The sequence below is a fragment of the Drosophila sulfurigaster genome, chromosome 2R (assembly GCF_023558435.1).
Source record: "Drosophila sulfurigaster albostrigata strain 15112-1811.04 chromosome 2R, ASM2355843v2, whole genome shotgun sequence".
NCBI classification, from domain to species: domain Eukaryota; kingdom Metazoa; phylum Arthropoda; class Insecta; order Diptera; family Drosophilidae; genus Drosophila; species Drosophila sulfurigaster.
Genome location: NC_084882.1, coordinates 37295032 through 37314274, shown reverse-complemented (window position 1 = coordinate 37314274; position 19243 = coordinate 37295032). Strand labels below are relative to the sequence as shown.

At 40.5% G+C, this 19243-nt stretch overlaps 5 protein-coding genes and 3 non-coding genes across 9 annotated transcripts; 3 read left to right on the top strand and 5 right to left on the bottom strand.

Moving 5' to 3' along the window:
* Positions 1–22: 22 nt before the first annotated feature.
* Positions 23–2749, bottom strand: LOC133839218 (IQ and ubiquitin-like domain-containing protein). Its single transcript, XM_062270624.1, has 8 exons — positions 2226–2749; positions 1909–2164; positions 1615–1832; positions 1050–1560; positions 851–983; positions 674–786; positions 430–614; positions 23–377 (listed from the first exon to the last, which is right to left on the bottom strand). The coding sequence occupies exons 1-8, from the start codon at positions 2651–2653 to the stop codon at positions 113–115; spliced, it is 2109 nt and encodes a 702-aa protein (XP_062126608.1). The 5' UTR covers positions 2654–2749; the 3' UTR covers positions 23–112.
* A 771-nt stretch (positions 2750–3520) lies between these two features.
* LOC133839231 (uncharacterized) lies at positions 3521–6068 on the bottom strand. The gene is made up of 2 exons (XM_062270643.1): positions 5702–6068; positions 3521–4152 (listed from the first exon to the last, which is right to left on the bottom strand). The coding sequence occupies exon 2, from the start codon at positions 4149–4151 to the stop codon at positions 3531–3533; it is 621 nt and encodes a 206-aa protein (XP_062126627.1). The 5' UTR covers position 4152; positions 5702–6068; the 3' UTR covers positions 3521–3530.
* A 4411-nt stretch (positions 6069–10479) lies between these two features.
* On the bottom strand, positions 10480–10561 carry Trnas-gcu (transfer RNA serine (anticodon GCU)). The gene has a single exon. It is a non-coding gene; the product is annotated as a tRNA-Ser (tRNA).
* A 325-nt stretch (positions 10562–10886) lies between these two features.
* Trnas-gcu (transfer RNA serine (anticodon GCU)) lies at positions 10887–10968 on the top strand. The gene has a single exon. It is a non-coding gene; the product is annotated as a tRNA-Ser (tRNA).
* Positions 10969–11110: 142 nt separating this feature from the next.
* Positions 11111–11192, bottom strand: Trnas-gcu (transfer RNA serine (anticodon GCU)). The gene has a single exon. It is a non-coding gene; the product is annotated as a tRNA-Ser (tRNA).
* A 2688-nt stretch (positions 11193–13880) lies between these two features.
* LOC133839225 (uncharacterized) lies at positions 13881–15305 on the top strand. The gene is made up of 2 exons (XM_062270636.1): positions 13881–13996; positions 14242–15305. The coding sequence occupies exon 2, from the start codon at positions 14254–14256 to the stop codon at positions 15298–15300; it is 1047 nt and encodes a 348-aa protein (XP_062126620.1). The 5' UTR covers positions 13881–13996; positions 14242–14253; the 3' UTR covers positions 15301–15305.
* An 88-nt stretch (positions 15306–15393) lies between these two features.
* On the bottom strand, positions 15394–16896 carry LOC133839227 (2,3-bisphosphoglycerate-dependent phosphoglycerate mutase). 2 transcript variants are annotated; one of them, XM_062270639.1, is made up of 4 exons: positions 16678–16896; positions 16294–16406; positions 15734–16228; positions 15394–15687 (listed from the first exon to the last, which is right to left on the bottom strand). In XM_062270639.1, exons 1-4 carry the CDS (start codon positions 16701–16703, stop codon positions 15524–15526), a joined length of 798 nt encoding a protein of 265 aa, XP_062126623.1. In that variant the 5' UTR covers positions 16704–16896; the 3' UTR covers positions 15394–15523. The 2 variants fall into 2 exon arrangements, with proteins under 2 accessions (XP_062126623.1, XP_062126622.1); XM_062270638.1 differs by lacking the exon at positions 16678–16896 and adding an exon at positions 16519–16601.
* Positions 16897–17454: 558 nt separating this feature from the next.
* LOC133839235 (carbonic anhydrase 15) lies at positions 17455–19243 on the top strand. The gene is given in 5 exon segments (XM_062270647.1): positions 17455–17629; positions 18278–18481; positions 18540–18640; positions 18642–18803; positions 18863–19243. Coding segments are annotated over 5 exon segments (894 nt in total). The 5' UTR covers positions 17455–17565; the 3' UTR covers positions 19226–19243.

Below are 19243 nucleotides of genomic sequence, written 5' to 3'. Positions count from 1 at the left end.
GAAAAGAGCATAAAAAGAGAAATACAGGGTAAGCAATTGTTCAAATCCATCAAACATTTTATAAGCTGGGATCAGATAACTAATAATAAGCATTAATTATTTTAAATTTTCTTTATACCGCATTCAAGTTGCTGGTGCGTTGCTTATTCATGCCCACTTTCCACCATTGTCCCGTCTCTTGGAACTCTGTGGCGACAGCAGCCAAAGTGTGGAACAAGTTGCGTGCCAGCATGTGACAATTGCCAACATACAATATGAACTTGGGATCATAAACCTTCTCCATGTTGTCGATCTTGTAATGATCACGCGTCTCGCGCTCAGTGAGGCACACACAGTTCCACGGTGACCAGTCATCACTTTTATTCCAGCGAGGCAATCTACGCAAGAACAGTTAAGAAAGGGATCAACAAAGTATTATTGGGAACTCGCCTTAATTCGCTGAGCGTCTCCGACTTGCTGAGTGCTGAGTGGCCGTGCCATATTTTATCCAGCATGTGACGCACATCGTCCTGTTGCATGACAAAAGCAAAGGACGTGGTGCACTTGCGCTTGCGTTCATCGCGCTGGATGCAACGCAGAATTGATTGGTATACGGTGTTTTCTGTGGCCACCAACTGCAATTAAGGGGCCGTTTTTCGAGTATGTAGTTAGTTTCCTCAAGTTCATTTCTTACCTTCAAATAGTAGCAGTGCTTACAAGTGTCTACATGGCTTTGGCGAGTTCGGATCGCAAATTGAGCGTATGGCTTGACCTTTTTACAAACAATGCACATTCGTGACGGAACATCTGCGAAAGGACATAGTACATATAAATATGAATATGGATCTGATAACTCTGATCTCTGGCTTACTCTTTTGTTGAGAACGCTTCTGAAACTTGATTAGTTCAAAGAACAATATATTTTGACGCTTGCGCAGAATTTCCACATCGCATGACTTGGCATAGATCAGAAGATTCTTCTCTCTATCAAACAGATCAAACAGCTAGAAGTATAAATCGGTAATACGACTTTGATCTTTGTAAGCACGTTTAATTTATACAATTCTCACCTCTGGGAAATTGGGAAAACAAGCTTCATCCAAGAGCAACTCCATAACACGACTTAACAGCTCCAGGCGTTTATTTTTCTCCACTGTCTGACGCAAATCTTTGTACACTTCAGTTAAGAAACGTACGCGTTGCGTGCGCAACAAGTCCAAGTGAATTTTGCAATCCTTGTAGCCAATCCATTCTATTGGCTTTCCCAGTTCCTTCAGCAGTTGATCTTTGCGAAAGTCTTCCATAGCCATGGAGACCAAACGTCGCTGTCTCTCTACGCCGTTCAACAGCTGAATTTCCCTATCCAGCAGAATGTTTACCTCCGATATGCGAGCAGGTCCTTCAAAATGAGCTGTAATGCGCTTCAGCTCAGCGCGCTTCCAGCGTGAGATCTCAGCAAAGAGCATATCGAAGTCGTCATTGGTGCGGGGAAATTGCTTTATTTGCTCCGTGCGTTCTACGCGCTTTTCCACACACTGTTCATATTGCTGCTCTTCTTCTTCGCGATTTTTCACCAGAGACCTGGCCACAATAATACCATATGATATTTGAATTTTACTTCCTTTGCATACCTACCGAAATTCCTTGGCACGCATATGAATGTATTTCCATAGTATCCAGCGACGCCAATTGCGCTGTATCAATAGAATCTTCTCGAGCTTTCGCTCAGCTCTCTCTTTCTGTGCGTACGTTTGATACTTGCCGGGCACAATGATATAATCATTAGCTGTGGACATGTACCTCACGTTGATGCCATCGAGGACACATTGCACGGATTGCTCATGCGCGGTGTTCTATGTCGTATGTAAATGCAATGTAAGCCAGTTAGATGTTGTTTTGTTTGGGACTTAAGTCAGATTTGCCGCCTACCAAAGTCTTTTCCTTCTGCTCCCAGGTCTGGGTATCACGTGAACGATAAAGCCGATACTTGCCCTTGTCTAAATATGGTCCTGTTTGGGTGAAGGCGTCCAAGTACTCCTTGCGACTGTGTTTGTCCTTGTATCCACACAAAAATGGCTTAACAATGGCAGCATTTTCAATTTCGACCACCACATTTTTGGGCTGCCCGTCTTTGGTGTCCTCGCCAGAAATATGAACAGTCAGATAGTCCGGCAAACGATGCTTACTATCGATAAGAATAGTAGTCTGTAGATGAAAGCTAATTTCTTGCCAAAAAAAAAACTCACTCATAGTAGACATTCAGGCTCAGTTTAGTATTATCTCCCTGGGGTACATTGAGTTCCAGCTGAAACTCATGAATGCCAAACTCATCGATATTGGTGGAATGAATGGGTGTATTGTCGCAGAGCAAACGATTGTTTTGCTTGAGCAGAATCACGCTCGGGTCCACTTCGAATTTACGCGATATATCCTGTTTAACCTCAGCCATGGTCATGCAATTGGGATACACTTGGGCAACAATTTTGGTTTTCGATATATAAAACTTGACCGTAACATTTTCCACATCCACGCAACACTCTTCCTGGGGGTCTGACTCTGAGCTTTGTTGCTCGTAGGCAGGCCCACAAATTGCCCTAACCCTTGGCTTCTCCAATGGGTCGACATTAAGTTGCATATTGCAAACATATGATGGTGGACTTTCTTTGTCGCTCATCTTGCTGATTCTCTGAAATATATTCGATTCCTATTTGATGATCCGTGATCCCAAAGTAATTTTTAAATGTGTGTCTACTTTTCTGCCTGCTGCGATTACAATTTCGTTTATAATGTGAACTGCCAGAATTTGAGATTTATTGCCAACGGGGGATGGTTGAAGAGACAGAGACAGAGGTATTCCTCATTTAGGAATTAATTTGTTCAATAAATATGTTGCTTGGCGCCCTGCCGTGGCAACGGCAATCGTCGAGCAATAGGCCACATTTTCCGTTCTCTATTATCATTCTATTGAGGGTACTTGATTTTCTCACGCATTCGTTTAAGCATTTCATAAGCTGAATTTAAATGAATGCTATTTTCCCAGTTACTGGGAGTGAAAGCGGCGCTCATTTCGTACTCGTAGTCATAATACTTGGGTGTCCGTCCGCTCGTTTCGTTTTGGGGCAACAAATTTGCAACAAATTTCTTTTAATTGCCCCAATTTTGTTTTCTTCCGACTTCTTCTTTATATATGTATGTATATTCGCATGTATTACCCAAAATATAAACTCATAACCATCTCATTATACATACGGCTTGATGGCCCAAATGAATCTTTCAGTTGCTCACACTTCATTATTTATTGCACAACATCGGAGTTGGTGCTGGAAAAACGGTGGCAATAATTACATTTGCTAAATGGATGTTCGGATGCCCCGCTCTTGTGTCTCTTTTAATATATTCATATAACTAAAATCAATTTAAACGCCATGAACACGTGATCATGATTGACTGACTGCTATATAATTATGCCAATTAACAACAGTATTATGGTTGTCTTCAAAGTATCCCCCTTACGATCAAATGAAACTCAGCCATAGACTGTCTACAAATAATTAATAAATTATGTTTTTATTGTAATAAAATCTTGACTTAAGATTAAGTGGCGTCAGCGCTGACTTGCGATCTGCATGAGCTGCCTGCAGTCGGAAGGGACGACCATTGAAGAAGTAATCCTTGTTATGTTGGACACGCAACAGTTTACTTTGTGTTGCCGACTGTGGAGTCGAAGGTGTTACCGTAGTAGTGGGTAAGGAGACTGGGATGCGATGCCGGTGGGGAGACTCTGTGGATGGCTGGTTAGATGTTTCCTGCATAATCGGCTTGATTTTCATGGGCTGATAGTCGTAGCCAATGCCAGGTATATAGCGATAAGGCAGTGGCGGGATGGGAATGAAGTAAATCTTCGAGTCCTTTTTGGTTTTCTTTGTTTTGCTGTTGTATTTGCGCAGGTGAAGTGGCTTCGACGTGACCAAATAGTCCATATAAACGTTGTCCAGTGTTGGAGATTGCACCAGCAGTTTGCTAATCAGTTGTGGAGGCGTGGCAGTGCTGACCACATTAGCCCTACTAGGCGTTGCCAAATTGTAGGAGTAAGCCACCGGGTAAGCCGCACTCTGTTCAAGCTTACATACCACAATGGCAAATAGCATCAACAACGTTGTCAAAGGTGACATACTGAAAAAATTGAAGAGAAAGAGTGAGAGATGGTGAGAAGTGGCGATAAGTTCATTTGTTCATTTCAAAAAGTGTCAGGGCAATCTCGAAAAGTGTCCACAAATTGGTGATCAGGCGCCCACGCCCTACATTGAAATCGCAATTGTGTCGAAATTTGATTGATGGACCAAATGGCTACCAAAATAATAAATAATCCAATTCGAGCAATGCGAACACAAATAAAACAATGGCATGTGCTTTTCTGCAAGTCACAAATGCCAAATAATTTAATAATAAATAAATCGGTTGTGCGCATCAAAGCGCGAAATATTTTACAGAAAACGTTTGCCACTTTATTCAAAAGTTTCTCACGTTCCAGCCGAAGAATGGAAAATACAAAAAAAAATTGTTAAAAATCAAATAACGCAAAGATTTCGAGAGCTTCGATTTGATTCACTTAAATGAAAGCATTTAATGCACGTTAATCAAAGTGTGGAAGCCACAGCCAACGTTACCATCGACGCCAACTGTGATGCCAACTGAGCAATTACGCTAATGAGCATGGCGAGCGCCATCTGGCGGGGCATTTCAACGCCTGAGTGATTAATGAGCAGGTGAAAAATAAGTTGATCAGCCCGAAAAAACGAAAATATAAAACAATAACAATAAACCAAACACCCAAGACAGACAACAAAGTGGAGGCATGGTAGCCTAAACGGCATTAATTTAATATCGAGACAAGAACGATAACACTAACAAGTTAGGGGCTGGAACGCTTAAGCATTCTGGCTACGCCCCTTTTCGGCTTGATTATGCAAATTAAAGATCATGATACGTATCTTTATATACGCAGCCTAGTATTATATATATGTATCTTAGAATTGTTTAATACTCTTTGTCTATCAAGATACGCCGCTGGCATTTTTTCTAACTTAGCGTGTGGCGTCCTCTTTTGACCTTGCTGCAAAAAATAAAATTGGATAATGATAAATTGCAGAAAGTTCGCCGGTAAGTTGCTTTTTTTATTTTTATTTGGATTGGTGCAGTTAACTGTGCCAGAGTACCAGCCCGTATGAAATATGATATGGGAGGGGAAAAGTAAACGCATTTTTTACAGTCAACTTTGAAGCTAGCAGGTTGTAGGTGTGTTAACCTTTGTAACCATTTTTTATTGGTATAAAGACTTTGACATCGCAAAATTTGCAAAAGATTCCGACAAGATAACGAATTGTTTTCTGGATTTTGTTCATTTTGTTGACCAATTTCTTTTGATATTTACTTTTTTGGCATTCCCATTTTACTATGATTCTTTCGACAATTAAGTTTGCTTTGTTTTTTATGCCTATCATTTGCTGAATTCCACTAATTAAGTCAAGTTTTCAATGGAGACGCAGATCGCAAAACGAAAGACTTAGGCAACGAACGTGAATAAAATGTGGTATTTATGAATATGCATATGAAGCTAGCCATAGTATGATTAATATTAATTTGTAGCAGCTGTCAACTGCACAACCGAGTGTTTGTAAGTACTTGTCTGCTCATTATGGATGTTTATTCAAATTGCACTCACTTTAAAAAGCAGCTATCACTGTGTCTTTAACTGCAGCTGCTTCTTTATATTGTAAATTGTTGATGCACAATATGTTAAATGACTTGTGTGAAATTTAATGTGTTCAGGCGGACACAAGTGATCACTCTTCGCAAATCACAATAATATTATTGCAATTTGTAATAATTAATGCGTTTCGGATAAAGGATCTTTAATATTGTTTTTTTCGAATAATTAACGCTACTTTATCACAAATTACACTTTTAATATTAATATGTGTGGAAGTTTTTTTTTTGAATCGTCGGAAGTCACACAAATTTCAAATCTTTTTACGCGGACAACATTTTTCGATGTTGTGGACGCCTCGAAGAGCGGCAAATAAATGAGATCTGCGAACCGTGTGTAATTTGGTTTTTTCTTCGAACAAAAATCACTTTGCTGGTCTCTGCGTCAGTCGGCTTCAGTCGGCTTCGCGTCTACTGCTGTCTTTCTCCTAGTCGTCGTCGTCGTAGTCGTCATCATTGCCGTCGTCATCATCGTCGTAGCACTACGTCATCAACTTGGACTTGATCGTAGCGTGAGCGTTCGTTGCCGACTCAACTAGTATTGATGTGTGTGAGGTCCAAGTCAAGATTCAGAGAGATACCAGTAGATGGCTCGCAATGATCCCAATGATGAGCCAACGCGAACGAGGCGAACGAAATGCATCAATTTGCCACTTTATTGTTTACCTGCTTACTGTTATACGCAGTTTGCCGTTGCCGTTGCCATTGCACTTTGCGGGTTGCGTTTACGCTTTTTGCTTTTGCTTTGCCATTTGTTTGACAAATTCAACAGGCCGTCGAATTGATTCATTTCAATTGGTGTGAGACTCGTCAAGCGCTTGTTGGAAAGTGACATGCTGGAAACCCAATATACCCACTCAGTCCCTCATATTTGTGCAGGTAAGTACTGGCTTTATTTTTTATTCAATTACAAAGCGGCTGCTCCTGTTTCTTGTTCTACGTCTACGTATACGTGTGCGTCTGCTCTGCTCTGAAAGTGGATGAGGTGGCTACTAAGTTACCCTACACACATTTCTAACCGCCTTTGTCTTTCCGATTTCTGCACAAATTAGTTACAAATGAACCTACGACAACAAAGGCTGGCGATGGGTAACACGAAGCTCTTCTGAAAATAAGATTGCTATTGACAGGCCAAGCGTCCCTTTGCAGCTTTTTAAATGCCATTGCGTGACGTGTTGACGTACGTTAAGGCTGTCAAGGCAATACTCTACAAAACTAGGCACTCTTCTTAGCAAGAAAGAGAGGCCCAAGCATTGGCATGTTCTTATTTTATTCCTGACCTTTGTCAAGCCAGAAGTGGAAGCTGTAACCTAGTGTGGTTAAGGTAATGAGTAGTTGTCTTCTAGTGGAATATCAGTACAAGCATTATTACATAAAAATTAGATAACAGTTGAGTTCCAGCAATCTGTTTTATAGCTAGTAATTTAAGTAGTTAAACACATCTAATTTGAAATTTTTTGAGTGCTGCGCTCTCTGGCATGCCATGACATTATATAAACCCATTTGACATGTAACCCATCAGCTGGCAGCTGAGCGGAGCACTTTCTCATCTTTCACCAACTAAAGTTGCCCAAATTGTTGAGCATTTCTAGTCGAAACAACTACACGTGTTTTTTCATATATGAAAAGGCGATAAAACGTTAGTGCGCCCTTTTGGCAGTAAATGAATGACATAACCACGAATCATTGACCACCAATATCAATAGGAATATAGATAGCAATGCTTTAAGCACGAGCAGGAATAGCAATCAAAACACCTTTAAATATTAATTAGCCGTAGCAGTCGGCAGTCGGCAGCTTCCCCTTATAGCAATTACACACAGCTCATACTTGTGTTTAGCTAATGTACACAAAACTGTGTGTGTTGAGGTGCGTAGACTCTGACTGAGAGCAGCAGCGTGGCACGCACCGAGAATAAAGAAGCACGAGAAGTATGTTGTTGGATACTCTAATCAAACTACTAACGAATCTGGCATTGGCATTGGCATAATTGTTAACGATTAGACAACACAAATCACGAACGAGATACAGCCAGGTATCATATCTGCATCAGTGTCTTCTAAGCTGGGAATTATTAAGAATAATATGTTTAATGCTGACGGAAGCAATGTAAGATGAGAGCAGAAAGGCTGAAGCACGGGACGGGACGGAATGACAATGCCACTAGCTGCGGCAATGCTAGTGACTCTGGAAGTGGCAATGCTAATAACTCAACCAGCAGCTGTGTGTAAAATTCCAAGCCCGGTCCGGAGTGAACTAATCAAGAATATGCGTCGTCTTCTAGTATGAGTGTCCGATTTTGCAATAAACGAGGAGCTTAGACAAAGTCTGTACTCTACAAACTGACGCTTGCGTGCTTGGCAACTGAATTAAAAAAAAAAATTATACAAACTGTTTAAGTCTCTCGTTCAGTCTTTTGCTCTGACAGTCTCTGGCCAGTTAGAATAGTAACGTTTTCATTAGCCAGAATTATCGTTGACGGAGGGAACACCCACACACTAGCTAAGGTTGAGCGCTAATGCAAACGTGGCGTCAGTCGTTGAAGTCTGTTGGGCTGGCGAAAATGTTCATAAATATGTGTACCTAATTATAAGTAGTTTCACATTTTATTGTCGATAAATTTTGCAAGTTCATTAAACTCATTCGTCGCGGCAAATAATTAAGCTGAATCAGCGAAACCAGCCTTTATCTTTTTCTTGTGTCTTTGGCTGTAGATTGGGATTTTCTTTGGATTTTGAAGTTTGGAGTCTGAGGAGTTTGTGGCATGTGGGCATCGCCTTTTAATTGTCACCCCGCTTTCGCGCTATGCACTCGGGAATGAAGTTGTCATTGTTGGCGATGCTTATGCAATGCTAACAATCTCGTTCCGTCTTGTTTGTTTGGTTTTTCTGAGTAATGAGTTATACTCGAATGGGGTCAGCTTCAGATGCCAATTACACGACTCTGACTTTCATTGAAAGTAAAATATTTGTAGAGCATACGAAAGGAAATGCAACGAAAGGAAAAAAAAAAGCGTCAAGTCTATAGCAGATGCTGCAGAGGCAGCTGTCAATTTGAAGACAGCGAATTCAATATTTACTCATCGATCACTTGGCGAGTTCAACATTTTGTATATTTGACATACTTCTACATCTCGGAATTGAATAAGAAAACATATAGGTGAAGACCGCAAAATGATTCTCAGCTAGAATAATGTGATAATTATTTCAAAGAAAAGGGTATTCCATAGTTTAGTAACCTTATGGTGCTTGGTGCTTGGTGCTTGTGCTCTATCTATTTATTTTGTTTATTTAGTTGTGAAAGTGGCAAGAGGCAGCTGACCACAGGAAAAAGGTTAAACGGGGCGCCGAAGCGTGCCCTGCACTGAATTGACTCTCTGTGATCGCGATCGAATTTGGGCTGCTGTGTATTAAGTTAAGCTCAAACTGGGCACCGGAAAGTGGTGATTCAAGTCAAACAATAATTTGATCGCGTACTCGTACTCGTACTACTGACTACTCGCCAAAGAGAAATATTATAAGCGAATATAATTTAATTTTGAGATTTAGGAGCTGCAGGTGAATTGATTTCTCTGTGGCACATACACATACATATATTCGCCTTGTGAAGTAGTCACTTTCACACCTCCCACATCATCTACTATCAACAATTCGCGCACTATATCGCAATTACTTTATACCCGCACTATAAAATCAAAACTTTCGAATTTCCTGACAATTAGAGCAAACGATTGATTGTTCAGTTTTATAGCTGATGCTGATTTACAATTAAAGGAAATTTCAACACGTTTTCGAATGTATATGGACTAACAAAACTTCTTTGGCTCTCGCAACTAATGATGAAAAAATATGTGCATTTTATTGCTTAAAAACGAGTTTACTAAACGCAATAAAGAAAGGAGTAGGTAAACTGAAGTTCAAATATGAATTGTTAGCAGAGCCCAGCCCGTAAACTCTAGGCGTCCATCCAATCAATGCTTCTTAAAGATTTTAATTTTATTCAACGTTGACATTACAATATTATTTGAGTGAGTGTCAAATTTTCGTGAAATCATTGAACTTCTCAATTGAACTTCACTTCCAATAGGTTTAAATGGATCAATTAATCGACACAAATTGATGACAAGGCAATCACTTGAAAATAAATGAATTAATCTAATGCTTTTAACTGGAGGAGCCCGCTTTAACAATTACCTTTCAATTTGCTTGTTATATTGTAGTTTGAGTGTCGGCGACTCCGACTGGGGCTCCGAAATTCTCCTTAATTGTTGCGAGTTGGCTCAACATATTGGCGACCTTGACGTTCAAATATCATCACGTAGAACCTTTCACGATCAGAGTCAATAAACTTAAATTCTAGTAAATCTAGCTGTTGTGTAGCTCCCCCACATCTCTTAGTCGACAGAGGATGGCGCAACAGCCGTACTTAAATTGTTATCAATGTATCTATTTCCATTTCGTTTATGTTACTGTCTGGGATGGGCCATTATACCATGAGAGCCGGCATTGCAGCTATAGTCACACATGGTCATAAAAACTTTAGATTCAGTTGAAATAAGATACGATCTTGCCTTAAAAGCGAAATAAAATTCCGTTTACTGCTAGTATCTGGTAGAAAACTTTAAAAGCTCGTACTTTAATAATATTGAAATTATATGAAACGTAATTTAGGTTATGCCAATTATTTTTTTCAAACTAAATGTATTAATTTGTAGAAATAAAACAAAAAATTTTTCGACGAGGATGGGATTCGAACCCACGCGTGCAGAGCACATTGGATTAGCAGTCCAACGCCTTAACCACTCGGCCACCTCGTCACGTGTCAGTCGTAGTCCTAAATGCATATTTGTTACAAATGGCAAGCAGAATATTGTTCTCAACATGAAGCAGTTTACAAAGCAGTGCAAATTGCAAACTATTGAAGCAAGCAGTTTCACTATTTTTGGGGTTTTAAGTGCAAGTCATACAAATATGTTTTAAAACTTAAAAAAATGTCTGCCTTTAATTACTTAGATATTTTTTATTCAGGTTGCATTCATATTGCAAAATAAAATTTCTCTTGATTTCTTAAATTTTTTTTCCACTGCTTACTTTTCACGTAGCGGCGTATCAACAGAACAACTGGGTGGCGATGCCGCATATGACGAGGTGGCCGAGAGGTTAAGGCGTTGGACTGCTAATCCAATGTGCTCTGCACGCGTGGGTTCGAATCCCATCCTCGTCGAGAATTTGTTTTTTGAATTGAATAATTAAACTTTAATTAAATAAATGTTTTATTTTGCTTTGTTATAATAAAAATGTGAAGTTTCAGTCTATTTAAAAAGTTTAATATTGGTTAAAAGAAAAATTAAAAAATGTATTTAATGCGACGAGGATGGGATTCGAACCCACGCGTGCAGAGCACATTGGATTAGCAGTCCAACGCCTTAACCACTCGGCCACCTCGTCTTGTTGGCAGCCGGCGGCGTAATGAAGGTTCTGAACCTTTCTCGACTTTTCCTACCACTCTCTTTCTCTAGCTAATAGAAATTCAATTATTAATTGTGTCAATTAACATAAACTGACACAAGTACTTACTTTTGTTCTGTACACAATGTGTGTGTATCACGTAAAAGTGATGGTGAATGATTCGTCTCGCTTCTGAATAATTATTTTATTTGTTGTTAAAAAAGTGTATCCAAGTGGTGGCGCGTGTTTTGGAGCTTCTGGAGTGTAGTCTAAGCATTTTAGTTATTTGCCTTTATACCCTGAAAAAACAGGTATGCTCTTTTCGTTACGAAAGATATTATGATAAACCTTATTACGCTTCTCATAAAATATTATCACATATTAAAATTTTACAAGTTAATGGATTTAATTTTAATGAATGTGATCCTATATTACATTATCTAATGTATAATTTAATATTATTACGTTTTAAAGAGTATTTGCTTAGAGGTATGGAGTTAAATAGTCACTTCAGAGCATCGTATTTATAGAATATTTTGATTTTGTTTGCATTGAAGATCGCGCATCTTAGAAATTAAAAAGGTTTTTGGATAGTTCAGATATACATACTTTAATGCGGTTATGCCGCTAGATGACCTAGTTTTTTTTTTTTTAAGATCATCAGTGTTCTTTTGGAGATGTTTCTTCTCATTCTTCGTTGATGTAAACAAGTAAGAGTGTTCTAGTTGGAAATGCTCGACTAAACATTACTCTATGTCGCATCGGGTATTGCTTTATTTTATATTTTTTTGTTTTTCAAAAACTTTATGATGAATGTGAGTTTTTTTAGATGAAAGTTTAAAAAAATGAATATAAGAAAAAAATTTTAATATCATAAGATTTTTGTACGTACATACAAAAATATATATATATCCTTATTTTTAATCCTAGATCAAAAAGAACATATGGTGTATTTGTTAAACTATGATCTTTAGTGCATAAGTATTTATATCTTTTGCGAACTGGCAAATATTTCAAAACTGACTTTGGGTTGATGTACTTCGAATGTCCAGTTGTCAACCGTCGTCATGAGTGTCAGCGGTGTTAATGAACCTTTCTGACTATTAGTTGTTAGCTGATAGTTGTTTACGTTTACGTTAACGTTAAAGTGGTCGATTGAGATTGCCGACAAGAACAGCTAACACAACACATTGTCTTCGTTAGGAAAGTGTGCCCAAGTCGGACGATGTGCAGGCACGCACGTTTATATTTAGCATGTAGTGAAGTGGCAAACTATTCACAAACACATGCACATACACACTCGAAGGCATCCCGATGTTCGATGTGCGGTGATAGTCACGTGCACAAGGACATTCCAAGGCTAATTACATTGGCGCGATGCTTGTAAATTCAGTAAATCTCTGCTGCAGCTTCAGCTGCGATCTTGCTTAACTTGGTTCGGCTTTATTATAACACCATCCGTTCATTATGGTTGGCGGTGGTTGGGCAGTCTCTATCAGCCAAGTCTGTGGCATGCAAGTACAATGTGCAAGTATCTGTATCTATATCTGTATCTGTATCTTTGCATCTGCGTGGTTGTCTGTGGTGTTTGTAGTTGCAGTATCTAGTCGCCAGTCTCCACTTAATTAGCTATGTAATTTATTATTGTCCTAATCTCTGGGAGAGAGAGAGAGAGAGACCGGCGCTGGTCGCGTTTCCATCACTAATGCAGAAGCCGGCGCCAATGCCGCTGGCATTGACAAATCAACAAACGTTTTATATTAGAATATTAATATGTATGATCATCCAAGTTGCGAAAGTCAGGAAGTTCTAACGCCAGTAACATCCCCATAGCTCCTGTGTTTATCCGCTTGTCTGCAAAATCAACACAATTAAGAGACCCTCGCACCCAAAGACTTGGCTAAGATAAACGGCCTTGTCTTCTGCAGTGAGGGACGGGCAGCTAAGACTGGCATTACAAGTACTCCGCGGTATGCAGGCAATAAAGGTGTGCTCTCCACTCTGCAGATATTCGTTCTCGTTTATGCATGTACATTGATGTAATCACACAATTATGCCCAATTATGTAACAGCTTCTCGTGACTGCGACTGCGACTGGCGCTGGGCTGGAAGAGCCTCACTTGCAGATAGGAGCTTGTAGCTCGTCGGTGCTAAGCAGAATGCTTTGTGGATATCAATGACTAATGAGCGTTATATTACCACGCAGTTTCCTTATACATACATATGCACATACATTCTCTGCCCTTTTCACTTCGTCGGTGTTATAAACACTCAACAACATAATCGCGGGCGTACTTTCATTAATGCATTTATCATTTCTAGCTTTTTATTTACGTTTGCAGTGGTTTTTATAATATGCACTTGCATGCGCGAGTGAAAAATGCTGAGATACGCCGGCCATTGACACTTGAGGGCAATTATATCCCTCCTGTTGCAATCATGTGCAGATTTATCACTTAGAAGCCGGATGGCCCAAATGTTAGATGCCTTGATAATGCAATACAACAATAAACAATCAACAACAAACACGAAAGCAAACAAACAAACTCTTTTTGCCCACTTCGAACTTGGCACATTCTCATAGCTCAGCCCCATCTAGTTCTACTCATCCGCAGCGTTGCCATCGTCGTCAACCGAGTTGCTGTTGGTAACGTGATGGCCAATATAAAGCGCAGCTTCTTAACGTGCTCACACTCATTGCCAGTTCGACGCGTCTGCTGTGCAGTCTAGTTTGTGAGTGTCTTGATCGTACTCTCACTCTGATCTTCATCGGGAATTAAAAGTTTGCTTCAACCTTGTGAAAAGTGAGAACATAATTTAAGTGATTGGAAAACAATAGAAATAAATCAGTCTTGAACAACTTTAAGTGACACTAACTACACCAAAAATACACTTGATTTGAGAACTAAAAGTATTGAACTTAAATACTTTTCAATTGAGTACAATTATCAGTTGACAAATTCCATACATATAATCAAAAACTATGTTTGTATTAAGATAATGCAATTCAAATAACTAAACATATCATTTGTTTCATTATTGAATTTAGATAATCTCAGACATGGAAAGATTTATTTGGATATACCCGGCACTACTTGTGCTGCTGGTTGCTGCTTCGGACGCAGCTAATTTATCACAATTGGTTAAGAAACAAACGCAAGCGAAGCAGACGCTTATATCGCCATCATTACAGCAGCAGCAGCAGGGGAATTCCCTTGGTGCCTCAGTCGCCCAGCAGCAATATGGGCAGGAATCCGAGCTGCCAGCTGAGCAGCAGGACATCAAGAGCGAAGAAGAGGATGATGCTTATCAAATGCTTCACGATTTGAAGCAGGACTCGCGACTCCCAGTCTCCCACTCCAACTATGCGTGGAGTCCCTACGCAGCCACTAACTCGCCCATTAATCCTTATGAAAGTCTTCCATCGGGTGGGGCAGCGATTCCCATGCCGAAGATGCTGCCATTTATTGGCTTCGCTCAGCCTGTGCTCATTCCCTTCCCATTGTATATAGCTCCCGACATGTTCTATCCTTCGTATCCGGGCGCTAACAACGATCTGGAGGATGTGGTCATGTCCAGGGCAGCCGGCGAAAGACGACCCCTCTCGTCACATTCATCCCGCAACTCGCCCATCTACTACGTGCGCTTACCACCCACACCTTATATGTTTGTGCCCACAAATCTGGCGCCTAGTCCCTTTGGAAGCAGTTTCTCGCCTTTGCTGACTTATCAGCCTATGCCAACGTTTTCCACCTTTGGCTCTGTATTCAATCTACCCGTTAATTTTCTGGCGAACGGGAAACCTTCAGGAATTTATCAAATGAATGGCGCGACCAATGAGATATCATCGTTCTCTCAGGGAATCGGAGGCAACAACTTCAATGTGCGGCCGCCCACGCCTAGCAATCCCTATAGACCGATGCCTCCATCTCCATCGACTGGCTATGGACATGCTCAGCAGAGCTTTGGCCTCTCCACTTTGCCAGCACCGCAACAGGACTCAAAGCTAACTTCTCTTAAGCGTCCATTTGTGTTCAATGGCCGTCCCGACGATATCTATATATTACCCAACAATATATACAACTATAATGAACATAGTTACTACTGATGACACTTATGAAACAACTTGATTGAAGTATTATTGAATGCATTTAAATAACATCTAAAATATAAACAGTACTCGAAATAAACTCGCTGACAATTATTCAGTAGGAAATCAAGGATTTTAATTCGAGACGCAATTTTTGTTTGCTTAAATGAACTAGTCGTTGAGTTTTTAAAATTATAAACTAGGTGCAACCGAAATTTACAGGTCTATCTACATTCGATACTCAATCGCCAATAGCAGCAACCTTATCCTTCATGTTCTCGATGTATTGCGCATCCCCTAGATAGGTGCTATTTCCTATGAGATCACCGGTTCGCAAATCAAACTCGTAAACGATTGGAACACAATTGGGAACGTTGACTTTGACGATGTCTTCATTGCTTAAATCTAGCAAGAAATGTTAGATACTATTGATGGGAAGAATAATACACACCTTCAATATGCTGGACGAGGGCACGAGCGACAGTTCCATGAGCGACGATCAACACCCGCTTGCCTTGAAGGACCTCTTTCTTGATTTCTTCCCAAATGGGCTTCACGCGATCCACACACATGTGCATCGATTCCGAGAGTGGAAATTGACCAACTGGTATATTTCTAAAGGCCAAGTTGTTGAGGATTGCATAATAGTAACTGTTTGAGGGTTCTATTGGAGGCGGTATCTCATCGTAACCACGTCGCCAGGCCTGCACCTGCTGCTCGCCATATGCATCCGCCACCTGCCGCTTGTTACTGCCAGTTAAATTGCCATAATGCCTCTCGTTTAGTCGCCAGTCCAACACCACAGGCAGATAAGAACTTTTCATTTCGGCCAAGATTACATCCGCACTTTGTCGGGAGCGACCCAATGCCGAGCAATAGACCTTGTCGAATCCAATCTTAGCTTCCAGCAGCTTGGCTGCAGCAATAGTGCGTGATTGCTGAAGGCCTATTGAACGAAACTCGTATCAGTCAGCATCATTGTAGTCTTTGTTATCATAATCGTAAGCTTACCACCCTCGCTGAGCGGAGTATCGTGCCAGCCGCAGAATAGATTTTTCAAATTAAACTCACTCTCGCCATGCCGCACGAGCACAAGACGGCTGGATTTTACGAAAAAGTTTGATCTGAAATGAAAAACAGGTTTCATTAATCCCGATTTGCTACCAAATACCAAATGACATTTCAATTCAATTATGATTTGTAGCTGTGTTAGAACATGCGTGATACTGTACACACATATTTATATTCTTTGATATACTATGAGATGCTACAACTGTATCTGAAAGATACAAATGTATCCACATTGCTAAGCCGAGTTTATGTTTGAATCAGAACCTACAATATTGTTTGCGTGTTTTCGTGGATTGTTGCTGGTGATCAATGTTAGTACATTACAATTTTCCTCTCAGAAATTTGAACATGGCTCCCTGCCCTTGTTTATCTTTATTTTATTGCAAGTCCTCCGCGGATGCTATCGAGTCTATCGGCATATCGGCGTGACATCCAACTGTGGCACTTGGGATCACTGCTTTTATTGTAATAAATTGATAAGTCTGATCAAAAATGTCAAGCGAATTTAAAAATGTAAAAGGGTTTTGAGATTATCTAACTAAAAACAAAGCCAACTGAGGTGATAACACAATTAGGGATTACATTTTCAAACAAAACTTAAGTTTAATCATATCTAGAGTGTAAAGTAAGAGTTGAACACGATAAATCAAATCATAATACAACTCAAGGACTGCCGTTGCAGCTGGCAAAAAAAAAAAAACAAAAGCAAAAAGTGCAAATGTGTCTTAATAATAAAAATGGAATTGTCTTGTCTTCTTGTCTTCGCAAGAGTTCAAAACAAACATGCATTGCATCTCTTTAAACCCTTGCACGTACAGTGGGCCATAAATGCTACCTTCATTTTAAATTTAAATCATTTATTTGGTATATAATCGGTTCTCAGTCAGTTGGCATTGCAATGCCTTCAATCGATTTACTAGTCTGTGCAGATTTTCGGTTACCTTAAAGATTGTGTGCTGTTGCAGAGCACTACGTTGACGACAGCTGAGGGCTGAGACGTCATCGTCATCGTCAACGTCTATCTGCGTCTGCGTCTGCGTTTCCGTATAAAGGTCTTTGCTAGCTGTGAGCTGGGCTCAGTCTCAGTACAGAGCACCTTGTGTGAGCCTCTTTGCCACTAGTGCGTGGACTGTCAAAAACTACGACTACGACTAAGACTACGACTACGAATTGTGAATTATTAATTGTGAAGAGAATTGTGGCTGGCGAAGAATGCATTTTCCGGCAATTGGAGACTTCTATAAGCGTTTGCTATTTCTATTGCCGTTTGCAACGGGTGGGTATTACTTATTATTGATGTCTGTATCTACGAATCAACGAAGTGTGTCCAATCCAAATCAATCTACGATTGTCTTTCGCGTTGTCTTCTCGATATCCAACTATCTTAAGAAGTCAATTCACAGATATTAGATGTACATATGTACTTATGACGTAAATTGAGTGGTGCTCTCAGCTGTGTACAACTATCTAAAACCATCGTGCCATGGCAAGTAGGCTCGATTTTGGGGGAATTTATGAGGCATCTCTAATCTGTACTCTCGAATGTCACACTCAGCGCCCATAAAACTGTCAAACTCAGTGGTAAGTCGGGTTTATGCACACGCATCATCTAATGGATAATGGATAGTAAACAAAAGAGCGCAGCCGCATGTAAATAATAACAATAATTAAAATTGCATGCACAAATGCTCTACGAAAAACTATAAAAATATGTCAGAGCAATTGTTGATTGTTTGTTTTTGCTCCAAGTGGGCTTATATAACAGAAGATGGCCAATTGTCCACATTGGACAATTATAGTTCACTTAGGTACGCGCTGCCTACAATTGTTTGGGAATTGAGTCAAAACACTTTGCGAATTTTGTTTTGTTTTTTGAATTGAGATTGAGATTGGCAAACTCTAAATTATTTTCCCCTCCCTGCAGAAATGCCCCCTGAGGATCGACGCTTTAGCTATGAGGCGCCTATGCAATGGCAATACTTATATCCACAATGTGGCGGCGTGGATCAATCCCCAGTGCCCCTCAATGCACAGAAGGTGATACCTATAGGCCTGCCTCCGTTGCACTTTGGTCTCTACGACGAGCCTTTCGATGAGTTGCTCAACGTGAGAAACAATGGACACACAGGCATGTAAACAGAGAGCCAGCGTTAGGAACCTAATTTTTTTAATTGATATATGTTTAGTTGAATTTAATGTACCCACGACGGTGTATGGTGAACGCCCTTACATAACAGGTGGACTCTTGGAAGATTTCTATGAGGCGATGGCCGTCCACTTCCATTGGGGGGTCAGCGCAGCAGAAGGGATCAGAGCACCTGCTTAATGGTCGTCGCTATGATCTGGAAATGCATATAGTGCATCGGAATACAAAATACCAAAGTGACGAGGAGGCGAGAAATCAAACTGACGGCCTCGCTGTGCTTGCTGTGCTCTTCAAAGTTGTAAGGGTAAGTTTGCTTGGCTACTCCTGTCATCGATCTATGATAAAATTGTTCAATTATTGCAGACCAACTATATATATTATCAGCCTGGTTTCACCGAGATCTTGGGCTCACTACTCCATGTGGGTGAATTCAACAGCAGCTACACGCCGGCAGCGTTCCTCACGCTGGGCTCCCTCTTGGGTGGCTTGGATAGGGGCAACTTTTATGCATACAAGGGATCCCTTACAACGCCGCCCTGCTCCCCGGCTGTGCTGTGGCACGTCTTTGCCGAGGTGCTACCCATTTCACACCTTGAGTTGCCCAAGTTTTGGCAGCTGCGCAATCGTTATGGGCGGCCACTTTTGAATAATTTTCGACCTCTGCAGTCTCTAGAGCGGCGACAAGTATTTCTACGGCGACCGTTGGAGGAGTACCTCTGGTCATAGCAAATTATGTCGTTTATT